Raw genomic sequence first — 18,304 nt, forward strand, 5'->3', positions numbered from 1 at the left:
TGGTGACAACGATATATGTAAAAAATGAATTTATCAAATGAGTATCTCAAATGTTTGATATACTGCAATTATTGAATGATACACTGTAGGAAGAGCAGTAGATGTAGCGTATACGTATTTCAGTAAGGCATTTGATAATGTACCCCATGCAAGGCTTATTGAGAAAGTAAGGAGGTATGGGATCCAAGGGGACATTGCTTTGTGGATCCAGAACTGGCTTGCCCACAGAAGGCAAAGAGTGGTTGTAGATGGGTCATATTCCCATGGAGGTCGGTCACCAGTGTGGTGCCTCAGGGATCTGTTCTGTCACCCTTACTTTTCGTGATTTTTATCAATGATCTGGATGAGGAAGTGGAGGGATGGGTTAGTAAGTTTGCTGTTGACACAAAGGTTGAGGGTGTTGTGGATAGTGTGAAGGGCTGTCAGAGGTTACAGAGTGTTATGCCTGTGCCCCAACTCTGAGGGGCCGAAGGGTACGAAGTAACCCCCTCCTTTTTGAGAATCGCAAGATCGCTATTAATTCAGGTCAGGAGACCCAGGAAATGAGAGAGAGATGCAGAATCCACAAGGGGTTTGGAATATCCTGGCCCCTCAGCGATACAAAGCCACGGAAAACGGCCATTGTCTCTTGGAGATGGAATTGTGTATTGAGTACTGTACTATTTATTTGAAGCCCTCAGGGAATGACCAAAAGTGGGCTGGTTGAGGGGTGGCATCATTCCAACCTGATTGACATCTGAGACCCCGTGAGTAAGGATAAAAGAAGGTCTGGAGAACAACCCCTTTAGACACACCGGGAGAAACGCTAGAAATCCCGTGACAGTGTTTAATAGCGACAGCCGGTAGAAGGCCCACGTGTGTCCTTTCCCGTTGCCCGGGATTGAGGCCTTACCACGGAAGACGGCTTAGCTAAAGAAGAGATCACCACCAACGGCATTTCGAAGGATCGACATCATAAAAAGGAAAACGGGCAAGTTCTAAAAAAATTGTCTCTCTCTCCAACCAAAAGCTGCAGCCTGAATGAACTTGAGTGACTTTTATATTTCCATCGGACAATACATTATCCCCTAGACAACGATAGAGCTATTTCTTATTGATTATTATTATACCCGCGCTTTTAGATTTAGTATTGACGACGTATATTATCTGTATGTTTGCATTGATATTATTTTTGTGTATTTTTATCAATAAATACTGTTAAAAATAGTACCATCAGACTTCAACGGACCTCTCTATCTTTGCTGGTAAGTGACCCAGTTACGGGGTATGTAACAAGAGGGATATTGATAGGATGCAAAACTGGGCTGAAAAGAGGCAGATAGAGTTGAAATAGATAAGTGTGAAGTGGTTCATTTTGGTAGGTCAAATATGACGGCAGAATATGCTATTAATGGTAAGACTCTTGGCAGTGTGGAGGATCAGAGAGATCTTGGGGTCCAAGTCCATAGGACGCTCAAAGCAGCTGCGCAGGTTGACTCTGTGTTTAAGAAGGCGTATGGTGTATTGGCCTTCATCAATTGTGGAATTGAATTTGGGGGCTGAGAGGTAATGTTGCAGCTATATAGGACCCTGGTCAGACCCCACTTGGAGTACTGTGCTCAGTTCTGGTCACCTCACTACAGGAAAGATGTGGAAGCCGTAAAAAGGGTGCAGAGGAGATTTGCAAGACTGTTACCTGGATTGGCGAGCATGCCTTACGAGAATAGGTTGAGCAAACTTGGCCTTTTCTCCTTGGAGCGACGGAGGATGAGAGGTGACCTGATAGAGGTGTATAAGATGATGAGAGGTATTGATCATCTGGATAGTCAGAGACTTTTTTCCCCAGGGCTGAAATGGTTGCCACAAGAGGACATAGGTTTAAGGTGCTTGGGAGTAGGTACAAAGGAGATGTCAGGGGTAAGTTTTTTACTCAGAGAGTGGTGAGTGTGTGGAATGGACTGCCGGCAACAGTGGTGGAGGTGGATATGATAGGGTCTTTTAAGAGACTTTTGGATAGGTACATGGAGCTTAGAAAAATAGAGGACTATGGGTAAGCCTAGTGATTTCTAAGGTAGGGACATATTTGGCACATGTTTGTGGGCCAAAGGGCCTGTATTGTGTTGTAGGTTTTCTATGATTCTATGTTTCTAATATCTTGAATTATCATTCTGCTGTAACTCAGACAATCCAAGTTCATCTAATGGTTTGACTGTAAGCATGGTACTAGCTGTAGTTCAAAATAGAGTTTCATTTTTTTCATTCTTCTCTAGTGACTGAATCCACCATTTTGAGTGAGTCTGTTTCAACCACCAGTTGCAAAATCGATGTACCTAAAATTGAACTTTGCCCAGAAGCCTTGGTAAGTTTTGTATTTCTGTATGATTTCTTGTACTCCCATTATAATTCACTTTAGCACACGTTTAATCTGACACAATCTAAGAATAAATATTTATTAATTTGGTACAGGGATGGTACAAAACCCTGATCAGTAAACAAACAACAATGAAATCTCTTCTGAATATTTAGCTAATGAGTTCTGTTTAATTTTTTATTTCTTTTAGAAGGAAAAAAGAAGTAGGAGAAACCTTGAATTTGTGAATTTGATCTTCCATCCAATAAAATTATGAATGACATTCTTACCAACTCCCCCTGAGCATATCCAGCTCTCGGGGTAGAAATTTTCAAAAACTGAAAATATTAAGTGAAGAATTTTCTGTTCCACTGTATCTTCAGACTCATGCACAGGGTCACACAGAGACTCAGAAGGGTTAAACTAAACTGGGAATTTTATTAACAAAACAAAACAGTTGAACTTACAAGGTCTTGGATCACTTAGCCAGAACTTCACTAGGCAAGGATCAGGACAACCAAGCCAACAAAGGCTTAGCACTACCCCTTTAAATACACTTGAGGGCACAATGGTGTCTGTGCTCAACTGATAAAACTCCAGGCTAATAACAGGCTTACAAATAACTATTCTAATACGAGACAAAAGTCCAAGGATGCTTAATTGGATACCTGCAAAGTCACAGAGAATTAATTGGAAGTATTCAAGGTCAATTGTAACTTAAATGTAAATTAGCGAAGACCTGAGAATAGCTTATTAAAAATCCCAAAGCAAAACAATACAGATAATTATAACTAATAAGATGCAGAGAATACAAAACAAAAAGCAACAGCAAAAAACTCAGAACCCTCAGAATATTCTACCGACAGTCCAAGGTCATGACAGTCCTAAATGGGCAAATTATTATACTATGAATATGAGCTGGATTCCAAAGGTCCAGAGCAACCACATACCCATAAAAAAAGCAAGAGCTCCAAATTCCAGATACAAGTGTATCTTGAAATTCACTCATGTCTAGGATAAGGCAAGAATGGAAAGTTATGATAGACATCAACACCACAGAAAGGCTTTTGGGTATAAAAGGTGCATAAGATATAGGAACAGAAGTAGCTCATTTGGCCTATTGAGTCTGCACCACATTCAGTCATTGGCTGATCCAATTCTTCTATCAACCCCACTCCCCTGCCTTCTCCCCATACCCTTTGATGCCCTAGCTAATCAAGAACCTATCTATCTCTGCCTTAAGTGCACCCAATGACTCGGCCTCCACAGCCACTCATGGCAAAAAAATTCCACGTTTACCATACTCTGACTAAAGTAATTTATCTGCATCTCTGTTGTAAATAGACATCCTTCAATCCTGAAGACATGCTCTCTTGTCCTAGAATCCCCTACTATGGGAAATAACTTTGCCATATCTAATCTGTTCAGGCCTTTTAATATTTGGAATGTTTCTATGAGATCTTCCCTCATTGTCCTGAACTCCAGGGAATACAGCCCAAGAGCTGCCAAATGTTCCTCATGCGGTAACCCTTTCATTCCTGGAATCTTTCTCGTGAATCTTCTCTGAACCCTCTCCAATGTAAGTATATCCTTTCTAAAATAAGGAGCCCAAAACTGCACACAATTCTCCAAGTGTGGTTTCACGAGTGCCTTAGAGAGCCTCAGCATCACATCCCTGCTGTTATATTCTATACCTTCAGAAATGAATGCCAACATTGCATTTGCCTTCTTCACCACCGACTCAGCCTGGAGGTTAACCTTCAGGGCGTCCTGAACAAGTACTCCCAAGTCCCTTTTCATTTCTGCATTTTCAATTCTCTCCCCATCTAAGTAATAGTCTGCCCATTCATTTCTTCCACCAAAGTGCATGACCATACATTTCCAATGTTGTATTTCATTTGCCACTTCTTTGCCCATTCCCCTAAACTACCTAAATCTCTCTGTCTCCTTAACACTACCCATTCCTCCTCCAATATTAAAGTGAAATTAGAATAGCAAACTGAATGTTATGGAAAAATATGGGAAATGGAAGCAATCAAAACCAAGATATGTTAAATATATGTGCCAAGGAAAGGTTAGTCTGTGAAGAACAAATAACTAACACTTGTGTAAAGATGGAGGATGCATAAATCATAATACCTGGTTATCATAAGCTCAGCCTCTTAAAAGAAAGAAGAGAGGAAATACTTACATTTTCCCATTACTTCCATTTTTCAAAGTTGTTTGGTTATGGACAAGGTGCCAGAGGGCTGGTAAGCTTACTTATATAAGCCTGATTAAAATAGAGAAAATGAAACTGGCTACAGAGCTGAGATTAGCCAAAGGCAAATTGTCCTGAAAAGCTCTGAGGGATGGCATAAATCAACATTGAAACAAGGGAAATTAATGTGGATCTGTTAAGGGAACTTTTTTGAGGTAACAAGATTGAAGATTGTTTCTATAAAGGAGAACAAAATGATTGTTACTGCAGATCTGATGCTGCTAAAGAATACAATAAAAATACAATAAATAATAAACACAAGTAAGTCTGCAGATGTTGGAAATCCAGAGCAATGCACACAAAATGCTGGAGGAACTCAGCAGGTCAGGCAGCACCATTGATGTTTCAGGTTGAGACCCTTCTTCAAGGCTGTGAAGGAAGGGGGAAGATGCTAGAATAAAAAGTGGGGGGAAAGGACGGAGGCTAGCTGGAAGATGGTAAATGAAGCCAGGTGGGCAGAAGGGGTAAGCGGTAGGGAAGAGTGGGCCATATGAGAAAGGAAGGCGGAGGGGACACAGGGGGAATTAACAGGTAGGTGAGAATAGGTAAAAAGGTCAGAATGGGGAAGTAGAGGAGGGAAGGGTGGAATTTGTTTACCAGAAGGAGAAATTGATAAGAGTGGCCTCTTCTCGTCACATAGACCGACATGTTGAAAAGGGAATAGGAATTAAAATGTTTGGCCACCGTGAAGTCCCACTTGTGGCAGATGGTGTGAAGGTGCTCGATGAAGTGGCTCCCCAATTTACGACGTATCTCACCAATGTAGAGGAAGCTGCATCAGGAGCACTGGACACAATAGATTACCCCAGAAGAGTCTCAGGTGTGGCGTTGTCTCACCTGGAAGGACTTCTTGGGGTCCTGAATGGAGGTGAGGGAGGAGGTGTATGGGCAGGTGTAGCACTTAGGATGATTGCAGCGAATAGGGAACAGTGCAGGGAGGGAGATTAGTGGGGAGGGAGGAATGGACAAGGGAATCACAGAGGGAGAAATCCTTGTGAAAAGGAGAGAGCTGGGGGAGGTAATGATATATTTAGTGCTAGGATCCCTTTGAAGATGGCAGAAGTTGTGGAGGATAGTGGGTTGGGTGCGGACACTGATGGGGTGGTAGGTAAGGATCTTTATCGCTATTATGGTGGCGGGAAGATAGGCTGAATGCGGATGTACATTAAATGGAGGGGATGTGGGTGATGACAACATCAATAGTGGAGGGAGGGAAACCCAGTTCATTAAAGAAGGAGAACATATCTGATGAATAGAATGAGGTGGAGGATAAATGCGTGGCTGAGGGATTGGAGCAGGGGGCAGGGATTCAGATTTCTGGATCATTGGGCCTCTTTTGGGGCAGGTGTGACCTGTACTAAAAGGATGGGTTGCACTTGAATCTGAGGGGTCCCGTATCCTGGCGGGGGATATTATGACTAAAGCAGCTGAGCTTAGAGCGTGGATCAGCACTTGGAGCTATGATGTTGTGGCCATTACAGAGACTTGGATGGTGCAGGGGCAGGAATGTCTACTTCAAGTGCGAGGCTTTAGATGTTTCAGAGGGGACAGGGAGGGAGGCAAAAGAGATGGGGGCGTGGCACTGCTGATCAGGAATAGTGTCACAGCTGCAGAAAAGGACCAAGTCTTGGAGGGTTGTCTACGGAGTCTCTGTGGGTGGAAGTTAGGAACAGGAAGGGGTCAATAACTCCACTGGGTGTTTTTTATAGACCACCTAATATTAACAGAGAGCAAATAGGGAGACAGATTCTGGAAAGGTCTAATAATAACAGGGTTGTTGTGGTGGAAGATTTTAATTTCCCAAATATTGATTAGCATCTCCCTAGAGTGAGGGGTTTAGATGGGCTGGAGTTTGTAAGGTGTGTTCACGAAGGTTTCTTGACACAATATGTAGATAAGCCTGCAAAAGGAGAGGATGTACTTGATCTGGTTTTGGGAAATGAACCTGGTCAGGTCTCAGGTCTCTCAGTGGGAGAGGATGTGCTAGAGCTTTTGGAAATATACAAGTTAATAAATCTCAGGGATCGGATGGGATGTACCCCAGGCTACTGTGGGAAGCAAAGGAGTAGATTGCTGAGCCTCTGGTGATGATCTTTGCATCATCAATGAGGACGGGAAAGGTTCTGGAGGATTGAAGGGTTGCGGATGTTGTTCCCTTATTCAAGAAAGGGAGTAGAAATAGCCCAGGAAATTATAGACCAGTGAATCTTACCTCAGCGGTAAGTTGATGGAGAAGATCCTGAGAGGCAGGATTTATGAACATTTAGAGAGGTATAATATGATTAGGAGTAGTCAGCATGGCTTTGTCAAAGGCAGGTCGTGCCTTACAAGCCTGATTGAATTTTTTGAGTATGACTAAACACATTGATGAAGGTAGAGCCGTAGATGTAGCGTATATGGATTTCAACAAGTTATTTGATAACATACCCCATGCAAGGCATATTGAGAAAGTAAGGAGTTATGGGATCTAAGGGGATATTGCTTTGTGAATCCAGAACTGGCTTGCCCACAGAAGGCAAAGGGTGATAATAGATGGGTCATATTCTGCATGGAGGTCGGTGACCAGTGGTGTGCCTTAGGGTTCTGTTCTGGGACACCCTATTCTTTGTGATTTTTATAAATGACCTGGATGAGGAAGTGGAGGGATGGGTTAGTAAATTTGCTGATGACACAGAGGTTGGAGGTATTGTGGATAATGTGGAAGGCTGTCAGAGGTTACAACGGGACATTGATAGGATGAAAACTGAGTTGAGAAGTGGCGGACGGAGTTCAACCCAGGTAAGTGTGAGGTGGTTCATTTTGGTAGGTCAAATAGGATGGCAGAATATAGCATTAAAGGTAAGACTCTTGATAGTGTTTAGGATCAGAGGGATATGGGGTCCAAGTCCTAGTACACTCAAAGCTGTTATGCAGGTTAACTCTGTGGTTAAGAAGGAATACTGTGCATTGGCCTTCATCAATTGTGGTACTGAGTTTAAGAACTGAGAGGTAATGTTGCAGCTATATAAGACCCTGGTCAGACCCCACTTGGAGTATTGTGCTGAATTCTGGTTACCTCATTACAGGAAAGACGTGGAAATAATAGAAAGGGTGCAGAGGAGATTTACAAGGATGTTGCCTTGATTGGGAAGCATGCCTTATAAGAATAGGTTGAGTGAACTCAGCCTTTTCTCCTTGGAGTGCTGCAGGATGAGAGGTGACCTGATAGAGATGTACAAGGTAATAAGAGGCATTGATCGTGTGGATAGTCAGAGGCTTTTTCCAAGGGCTGAAATGGCTAGCATGAGAGGGCACAGTTTTAAGGTGTCTGGAAGTAGGTACATAGGAGATGTCAGAGGTAAGTTTTTTACTCAGAGAGTGGTGAATGCGTGGAATGGGCTGCCAGCAACGGTGGTGAAGGCAGAAAGGATAGGGTCTTTTAAGAGACTCCTGGATAGGTACATGAGCTTAGAAAAATAGAGGGCTATAGGTAAGCCTAGGTAGTTCTAAGTTAAGGACATGTTCGGCACAGCTTTGTGGGCTGAAGGGCCTATTTTGTGTGTAGGTTTTCTATGATTCTGTGTTTCTATGTAAGCAAAATGCATATGAAAATAAAGGTAATCCTAGAAAATACAATGTGCAATGTACAAACACAAGGAATATTGAGGGGAATAGAGTACTTATTGTAGTGTGCTAGGTACTAGCAGTTTTATCACAACAGCAAAGACCTTTGATCCAATAAAAGTGGTATTAGACTTTTCAAAATGAATTTTATTGATTGGAGGTTTCACAGAACTCAGGAGTTAGCCTCTACATTTTCATGATACCTTTTAGTGAATTTATTCTGGTAGTTCAGAAATAGAGTTACAGAATTCCTGCTCTGCTGGGTGACACAATCAGCACGTAAATGTTATTTCAGATTTGTAAGAATACCAGATATACTCATCTGTGTCATCTGTTGATAGAGAAGCAGAAATAACACTTCAGGTTGTTGCCTCTTCACTAGCTTGATCAATCATTGTTATAGCATTATTTTAAATGACTTTTTTAGAAATTGGTATGAAAATGAGATACATTCTTCTGTGAGTGCCCAATCTGCAATTTCATTTTGATGTTCAAGGGGCAAACTTCCCATCTCCATAATATTCTTATGATTTGCAGCTAGTTATCTAATGTTAAATTAGACAATGTTATGATGCTCAGTATCTTGTCTTGCTTTAGAAGTTTTGAAGGATGGATCTAACATTAAAAAAGTTGCTTTTAAATCCTGATCAATGAAATACCTTTCTTTAGAAAATGGAGTCCTATCTTAAATATTATTACTTAAAACTATGAAGGGGCTTGATTTAAAATAATCTAACAAAGTTGATTTCACAGCCAGATTAATATTTACTTGGTTTGTGATTATACATTTTATTGCCTTCCTTATTTTCTTTAGACATGTCTTAACACCCTCTCAAATCATCTCACTTCTTGTGAAAATTCTGAGAGTTACTCCACATTATGCATATTGGACAACTGTGCTTCTCCAAGAAATCCTTCTGATCACTGCCCTGTTTTACAACAGTTAGTAAGTCAGTGCAACCCTCAGGATATTGTGCCTGGTTGGAGGAAAACCTCAGGATGTGGTAAGATTTTCTCCATATTGAGAAATTAAATGTATAGTTTAGGGTTAAATTTCCCAAATATTGTCACTCTGAAATAGCACAGTGGCAGATATGCATTTGTACTAACTGAATGTGTGAAGTGCATTAATTTTCCTTTCCAGAAATTCCTAAATGCCCTGGGAATCAGATCTACAATGAAGCTGGTCAACCAATTATTCCAACTTGTACAAATCCAGATCCACAACAGATTGACACTCCTGAAAGAACTTGTGAATGTCCAAAAGGTAAGAGGACGTTTGACTTATGGCTGATTCGTTATGATGGATTTATTGAAGCAGAATATGTTGATGGTTAGCCAGAAAGCCTATAGAGAGCTGCCAGCCAGCCACAGTACATTCTAGACTTAAGTAACTGGACACTGCAGTGCAGAGGTTTGGAAATGCATGTGACCTGTCATTCAACTCCCAAGTTTAAATTCACTCCTGGGAATTTCTGATGTTGCTTAGCTGAGTGACTGAATAAATTTTATATCTGGCTTCCCAGGCTCTGACCAGCCATCCATTTGTATAGTGTTGGTAACCTTCATTTGAAAGGTAAATTTTGGGATTTAAATTTTTTTTTACTGTGTAGTTATTTATGCCTTTATTTAATTGCTAATGACTTATTATGTCTTTATGTTTTCTTTTAATAATATCTTATAAATATTTTCCAAATTTCCAATGTTTCTGATCACCGGAATAATTTAGAAATTGTGAAAAAACTTATACACTGCTAGAAGCCAACAGGATGGGGCAGGCCTGCCTATGGCCCCTGAACATTCTACTTAACTGAATGGCAGTTGCGTTGGAAGTCTTATGATCATTAGGAGGCATTTTGTTGTAAAGGATTATTATGGCGGTGAAATTAGTTATAATGAGTGAAGACTTTAATAATTTTAGGCAAACCCTCCTTCAGAGACTCAATGGAGGATAAAAAGAAGGATTCTGATAAAAATATGATAGTTAAAGATTTCTGTCCACTGCTGTGGGCATACACAGTGATCGTGGTGTTATGCCCATAACTGGTAAGGTTATACTACAAACCTCAATGACAATGAAAGTACATTGTTAGTCACATCTGAATCATCATTGCACACTTCATATTGAAAACTGCATGGGTTGGGTCCAGAGGTGGGGTGAGGTTGGTGGGTGGCGGAGATAGGTAGCACTGGGAGAGATGCTCAGCAGTCAGAAGAACCACTAAGTTCTGGTGATTATAGTTGAATTCACCTGTCTAATGATCAGTGTTGTCTTGTGGGGTTTGGAGATTGGGACTCAGCCAATTAAAGAAAGATCCAGAACAATTTGGCAGTTGAGGGGTCATGCATGAGATTGATGAAGTGACGGAAAGTGCTAGTTGTGGGATTAACAGATGCACCTTAGAACAAGAACTATTTTCTTTCCCTTGCTGCAAATTGCTCCTTAATCCCCATGACTTGGTACCTGAACTATAGTGAGACATTCATAACCAACTTCAGTGAGATATTCATAACCAACATTTCTCATTCCACAATGAGCATTATTTCTGTTTTAAATCTTTCCATATCCCAACTTCTTTGCACATCATGAAAATACAATAGATACAAATTTCTGCCCAAACAGTTTTATGCTAATGAGACTGACCCTTAATTTCTTTCATTGTCAAAAAAGCCAAAAACACTAGCACAAATTCTAGAAAATCTTATAAGTTATTACAATACTGAAACTATAAAATCATTCACACTATTTAGACCAGCAGCAATAAATAAATATCTAACATTAGAATGCACAGTAGATTTTTATATTTATATTAATATTTCTTTTTACATACATGCAAAAAGTGCAGATTCTTATGAAAATTCACCCACTATAAATTCCACAAGGTTTATATTGTATATAAGTCTGATCAACTTAGAAAGACTAAACATACTTTGCAGGAGCTCCAATGTAAAATAATTGGATTGATTCCTGGAACAAGACTTTGGCCTCTAAGGTTGGGATCCAGAGGTCACAGTTTCATAATAAGGGATTGGATTTGCAGGACAAATATGTTCATTTCGATTCAAACTTTTCTGGGTTGCTGCCACTCGGCTCCCAGACTACATCCAAGTGCCCCCTCTCCCTTTCTAGCCATCACATAAAAACCATAAGGAATTTTGAGTTATGAGGCACAGTGAAAGAAAAATAGGAACTGCAAATTCAAAGCAGTAATAAATAATTGCAAAAATATTCCAAAGTTCAAAGTAAATGTATTATCAAAGTACATATATGTCATCATATACAACCCTGAGATTAATTTTCTTTCAAGCAAATTTAAAGCTATTTATTTAATTACTGTAAAAACTATTTCCATAAACAATTTTAGAGCTTACATTAGTCGTCCAACTATTCACTTCATTGCTTTTCACCTTTCATTGAGATGGATGGGCTTGGTGCAGTGATATCAGCTTCTCAACATCAGGCTGAATGTCATTCAGAAAGTGTATCAGAACCCCATGTTCAGTAATTTGCAGTCTGTTTCGTTGCTTTGAAAGAAATTGGGTGACTGTAAATGAAACCACACTCCAGCAAATATGATGTTGGAAAGGAATTAAAGAACTTCTTAAACTTTTTTTTCCATAGTGCAGGATGGTATTCAGAGATTCCTTCCTGCAACCAAAAGTTTTGATGTGATTTTTTGAACACTGGTTTCAGCTCAAAGTCATTTTGTAGCAAGATCAGTTCTTCCTCCATCTTTCCTGTTAATTCCACATTACAAGTGTTCAGGAATGGATTTATTATCCAGTCTGAAATTTGGATCGAGAGAAAATCCTGCAATCTCTCTGACATATCTTTATGCAGCTCATATAGGTGGGCACAGTATAAATGAAGATCATCATCTGGTATCCATTCTTTCTTTTCCAACTCAGAAAGACACAGAAATTTGAAAAGTTTGCTTCAGCCAATGTTGCACTTCCAAACACAGGAGTGCCACATTGCTTTTCAACAACTATAACATGCTTCAAACAAAGTCTAAGCAATGGTGACTTAGCAAGAGATTAGCTGATTACATGATCATTATGAGGCACAGAGGATCAAATGTTTATAACAAATAATTAAATTCTTAAATTAAGACTGTAATCTCTTGCTACCATGCATCCCCCCACTGCCCCTTTATCTTTATCATCTCCTTAGAAACTCCCAACACCCCTGGGAATCACTGACTTCCTGAATATTGAAGTTTTAATATTCTCTACCCAAGAAGATTGTGAAGGTTCATGCTGAGTCAAATAAGTCAGAGTTTGATTTTTTTTTATAGTGATCAAGTCAAGGGATATAGGAATGCTGCAGAAAAGTGGCTCCAAGATGAACTATCAGCCATAACATCAATGAATAGTGGAGCAGTCACATGGAATCAAAGTACTTCCTCCAGTTTCAGTTCTTGTATCTTTGCTTTCCTTTATTGCCATTCAACAACATTCTTTCAATGAATGGAAATTTCCTTTGTCTAACAAATGTCAAAATCTGAGTTTAAATACATTATCCAATTTCAATTTTCAAAATAGACATAAATATTATAGTAAGCTCTTCAGTTGTGAAAATCTCAAACATTGCCTCATTCATGAAATGATGCATTAACTAGGTATTCTATCTGCTTCAGGCACCGTTCTTGATAATATAAGACGTAAGAATGAATGTATTAAAAAATCGGATTGTCCATGTGAATATGGTGGAGAGATTTATAATGCTGGAGGAAAAAGAAGCACTGCTTGCGAAACATGGTAATAGCTTCTAATTCATCCCATTCTGAATCATTCATTCACTCTCTTATCAAATATTTCTCTGAGAGAATTGGCCTCTTTTTTTCTCAGTACTTGCGACAGTGGCATTTGGGTATGTACTCAAAGGGAGTGCCCCAGGAGATGCAGAGTGGAGGAAGGAACACATATTTCAACATTTGATGGTAAAAGCTATAATTTGAGAAAAGATTGCACATACATTGCAGTTCAGGTAAGTGACACATCTGTTGTAGAGATAACTATGATATTAATTCTTGCTTGATAGGTCTAAATCTATACATTCTAAAGCCTTCTTTTATAAATCCTGTAGGGAGATTCCTGGAGAGTGACGATTCAATTGGATTTATGCCACGAAGCAACTCGACATATATGCCTACGGCGTGTTGTATTTTCCAGGAATCAGGTATTGATTTACGATGTTGTTTAGTGTTCAATTACAATTTTTAATGGCATTTGAAAACAATATTTTGTTTTATAGATCTCATATGCATTCAATAACAATGGTGATGTTACTCTGGATGGAGAAGAAATTGCACTTCCATTGAAAATGGGTATGAGCAAAGTTAAATTAAATTAAATTTCCTTAAAGATGAAACTACTATTGAGTTAAACCAATGTTTTTTTATTTCACAGATGGAACTACAATATTCAAACAATCATCATATTTCATTCAATTTGAAACAACACACGGGTTGAAAATGCAAATACAAATTTCTCCCATTATGCAGCTTTACATTTCACTGCCGAGTAATAATGATCAAAGTTTAAAAGGTAAGGCTAAATGATGATTTAGAATTGATCAAGATTTGAATTAATTAACCATAATGTGTAATTTAGTAGCTTCAAAGCAAGTTAATTTAACCAAAGTTAAGCATTTTGACACAGGTAATACTGTATAAAAATATTTTGAATCCATCAACTTCGATACAGGCATGAGATCATGTCACCCCAAAACATTGAGCAGTTAGTCATAAGAGCCAATGAAAATTGAACTGATGTTCACCTTTAATAAAATGAATCTTCAATACCTATTTCTTAGAGGGAAATGCAAAGATTCATTGTGATTGTCAAGATTTTGTTTAGCTGTGTGCAGGAAAGGTTGCCAGATCTTAAAGATCACATGCAAATTTCTGTCAAAAGCCTTCTATCAAAAATGTTGGTCAGGCATTGAAGGCCAATGTGATTGACGATGTGTGTGGTCACTTCCTTCACAATCCACTGTTGTGTTGGAGTTCCATGGCATAGATAGCCCTGCTTTACTGTGAGCCACAGGAAAGTCAGTAAGGTAAGAACAGCAAATAAATATAGAGCAGTACATAAAGTGAAAAGACTGCAAAGTATCATGGAGTAAGGAATACAATTGAATATGTTGAGCATTCAAAACTGAGGTAACTTGAGAGTAGAACAAATGCTGTCATCAAGTATTTAGTTCAGTATGGTGAGGTGTTGACAATATGAAGTCATTTCAAATGTTTCTAATATTGAATAGAATTCAAACACCTGATACAGGTTTGTGATTAATGCACCTTCATCCAGAAATGGGCTGCAGTATGATCTCCTGAAGATCACATGCTGCATTTTCAAGTTTCTAAGCTTAAGTAACACAAACTTTTGGCCACAGTACCTGTGCCTCTGAATCCCAACTTCGAGCTTATCAAAAAAAAAAGCCATACAAGCTTTCACATATTCATGGTCAAAGCATCTGCTTAGAAGTAACAACCAAGTGGACTTTACATATCTTCCTGGGCAATAACATGATTTGTTTTGTTTTGTCAATATCACCCCTAACTTTATTAAACTTATTCATTCTAAGAGGTGGTGGTTAAGTGCATCTAAACCCATGCAGAATTTGTTAAGAATGGCTATGCTCAAGCTATTCATTGTGTAGACTCTTTCCATGAAGAAGTAGTATTTGCATACCTTATTAGGTTTATAGCCAGAAATGGAAGAAAGGTAATTGGACCTTTAGAATGGTGAAAGAATGTCAAAGCTTGCATGGCAGTTAAAGAGTCATACAGCAATACAGCGCTACTATTGACACTTCAGTCCAACAAATCCATGCTGACCAGGTTGCCCATCCAGCTAGTCCTAATTTCCTGCAGTCAGATGGTACCTCTAAGACCACCTTTCCATGTACCTACCCAAGTGCTTCTTAACTTATTTTATTGTACAAAGCTCAACCACTTCTGCTGGCAGCTCATTCCATATAGTTTCCACTTTCTGTGTGGAAATGTTGTCCCTCAGGTCCCTTTTAAATCTTTCCCTCTCACTCTAAATATATGCTGCCTAGTTTTGGACTTCCCTACACTGGGGAAAAGACTTTTACCATCCACTTCATCTATGCTTCTCATTATTTTAAACATTTCTATTAAGTCACCACTCGTTCTTCTATGTTCCAAAGACCTGTCATGGCTTGTCTCTTTACTCATGCCTCCTAGTCCCTCATAAATCTTTTCTGCACTCTTTCCATTTTAACCACATCTTTCCTATAACAGGATGACCAAACTTGTATACACTACTGCGAGTGTGGGTTTATCAATAACTTTCACAACTGCAACATAATGTCACAACTGCTGCTCTCAGTGCCTTGACTGATGGATACTAAATGTCCTTTTTCCCACCCTGTCTACCAGTGAAGCTATTTTCAGTGAGCTGTTGTACTCATAAATCCTTGTGTTCAGTTACACACCCTAACACCCTGCCATTCATTGTATAGCTCTTTCCAAAATACATCACTTCACATCTAACTGCATTGAAATCCCTTTACCAGCCCTCAGCCCATTTCACTAACTGATCAAGATCACTCGAAATTACAATAACCTTCTTCATTACTGATAAAACCTTCTATTTTCATATCATTTGAAAACTTACTCATGAAGCCTTGTGCATTTTTCATCCAAATAATTCCTATAAATAATGAATCACCACACTGTTCCATGTGGCTGACCCCTGTGGCACACCACTAGCCCCTGGCCTCTATTAGAAGTAGCAACTTTCAACCTTCACACTCTGCTTCTTGCTTTTGTGGCAATTTTCAATTGCCCTAAATAGGGCAATCTTGTTGGATTCCATGGGACTTAACCTTCCAGTCCAGCCTACCACGTGTTACTTTGTCAAAGTCCTTGCTAAAATCCAAATAGAAAACATCAATTGTCTTATCTACCTTTTTAATTAATCTCTTCAACAAACTCTAAAAGGTTCATCGAAACTTCAAACGCTGGTAACTCCCCCAGAACATCCTCCAGTAACTTACTGATGTCAGGCTTACTAGGCTCCTGGTTCCTGACTTCTCCTTGATAACATTTTTAGACAAAAGAACAATATTAGCCATTTTCCAGTCTTTGTGAACTTCACCAATGGCTAACAAAGAATGAAAATATCTCTGCAAGGGCCCTTCTGGAGTTCTTACGTTTAATGTGTGCTTCCTTCTTTCTCTTGAACAGAACTTCAATATTTCTCATCAGACAAGGTTCCCTGAACTTTTTAGGTTTACTCTTCATCCGAACAGGAACATGCTGCTCTTGGACACTTGCTGTCACACTCTTAAGAGCATCCTATTTGCCATTAATTTCTTCCCTTTCCAATAAGCTTACCCAATTGACCTCAGCTAGATTCCATCTAACTCCCTTAAAATTAGCCCTGCTTTGGTATATGACCTTATCCTATGCACCTCTTCTACCCTTTTCCATCACTATCTTAATGCTAATAGAAATATGGTCACTAGAGCCAAGGTGCTCTCCGACTGCCACTTCAGTTACTTGCTCTGATTGTTCTGGAAGAGGAGGTCTAGGAGGTCTAATTTCACACTCCCAAATAAGGCCCCCTATGTATATATATACTGACTCGGAAAATTGTGTTGGATGTATTTCACTGTCCACACCACCCAGTCCCTTAACACTTTGGTTGGCCCAGTTATGCTTTGAGGCATGCAACACAATGCTAGCCACAAAAGTTACCCCCTCCCAGGTGAGCAGCTACCACCTGTAACAGCAGCAGATGTGAAAAATACACTGCAGAGAGTCAATCCCCGTAAGGTGGCTGGACCAGACAACATCCCAGGCTGAGTACTCAGACAGTGTGCACACCAGCTCACTAATGTCTTCACAGATATATTCAAAACTCCATTCATCCAAGCTGCTGTGCCCACATGCTTCAAATCAGTCACCATTATCTCTGTACTAAAGGGTTCTGCACCTTCAGCACTAAGTGACTACCGCCCAGTGGCACTGACAGCAATCCTCATGATTTGCTTTCGAGTCAAGTCACTTTTTATTGTCATTTCTACCATAACTACTGGTACAGTACACAGTAAAAATGAGACGTTTTTCAGGATCATGGTGCTACATGAAACAGTACAAAAACTACATTGAACTACGTAAAAACAACACAGAAAAAATAACTACACTAGACTACAGACCTACCCAGGAGTGTATGTAAATTGGCTGGTAATAGCACATACCAAAAACTCTATCCCTGCCACACTGGACACTTACCAAAATGCTTACTGACAGAACCACTCTACAACAGATGCCATAACATCTGTCATGCACCTAGCCCTGACATACCAAGAACACAGTGGCACATATGAGAATGTTGTTTCTGGATTTCAGTTTAACATCCAGCACTATTGTCCCAGAGATCTTGGTGAACAAGCTCCTACTCATTGATCTAAATACACCACTATTAACTGGGTGTTGGACTTCCTAACAAACAGACTTTGGCTAGACAGTATGGACAACCACTCATCTGCCCCATCTTCCTCAACAAAGGTATCCCCTATAGGGCTGTGTGTTAGCCAGTTGCTGTACACCCTACACACACATGACCGTGTGGCCAAACACCTGAGTAAGCACATAGTTAAGTTCGCCGATGACATGACAGTGGCGGGGCCCATCACCAACAACAATGAGGCTGCCGACAGAAAGGAGGTCATACAGCTCGAGACCTGTTGTCAGGCAAATAATCTTCTCTTCAATGTCAACAAGGCAAAGGAGATGATTATCGACTTCAGGTGAATTTACACCACTCATCCCTCTTTACATTGACGGCACAACAGTGGAAATTGTGATGGGAGTGTGCTTCTCACACAATCTCTCATCGTCTCAGAATACATCCTACATAGGCAGCTCACCAATCCCTTTACTTTCTGAGGAGGCTGAAGAGAGCCAAATATTAAGGCTGACCAATACTTCCACCCACCAACTTACTCCCCATCACCAGTACATAATTTCCAATTAGAGTCACCTTATGTACAGATATTCCTGTGTGCAGCATCACTTTATGGACCTACAAACAATCTATTTATATAAGCTATCTTATGTTTTTATACTTAT

The 18,304-nt window shown here is 39.7% G+C and overlaps 1 protein-coding gene across 1 annotated transcript in view; it reads left to right on the top strand.

The window, feature by feature from the left end:
- The window catches only part of LOC140738653 (uncharacterized), a 100,886-nt gene that overhangs the window by 15,474 nt on the left and 67,108 nt on the right, over positions 1 to 18,304 (top strand). Inside the window, exons 7-14 of the mRNA XM_073066272.1 lie at positions 2,250 to 2,338; positions 9,007 to 9,196; positions 9,337 to 9,459; positions 12,833 to 12,953; positions 13,044 to 13,182; positions 13,282 to 13,374; positions 13,450 to 13,522; positions 13,605 to 13,742. Coding sequence (XP_072922373.1) covers positions 2,250 to 2,338; positions 9,007 to 9,196; positions 9,337 to 9,459; positions 12,833 to 12,953; positions 13,044 to 13,182; positions 13,282 to 13,374; positions 13,450 to 13,522; positions 13,605 to 13,742 — 966 coding nt within the window. The remainder of the gene's footprint in view (positions 1 to 2,249; positions 2,339 to 9,006; positions 9,197 to 9,336; positions 9,460 to 12,832; positions 12,954 to 13,043; positions 13,183 to 13,281; positions 13,375 to 13,449; positions 13,523 to 13,604; positions 13,743 to 18,304) is intronic.

Source organism: Hemitrygon akajei, chromosome 14 (genome assembly GCF_048418815.1).
Source record: "Hemitrygon akajei chromosome 14, sHemAka1.3, whole genome shotgun sequence".
Lineage (NCBI taxonomy): Eukaryota > Metazoa > Chordata > Chondrichthyes > Myliobatiformes > Dasyatidae > Hemitrygon > Hemitrygon akajei.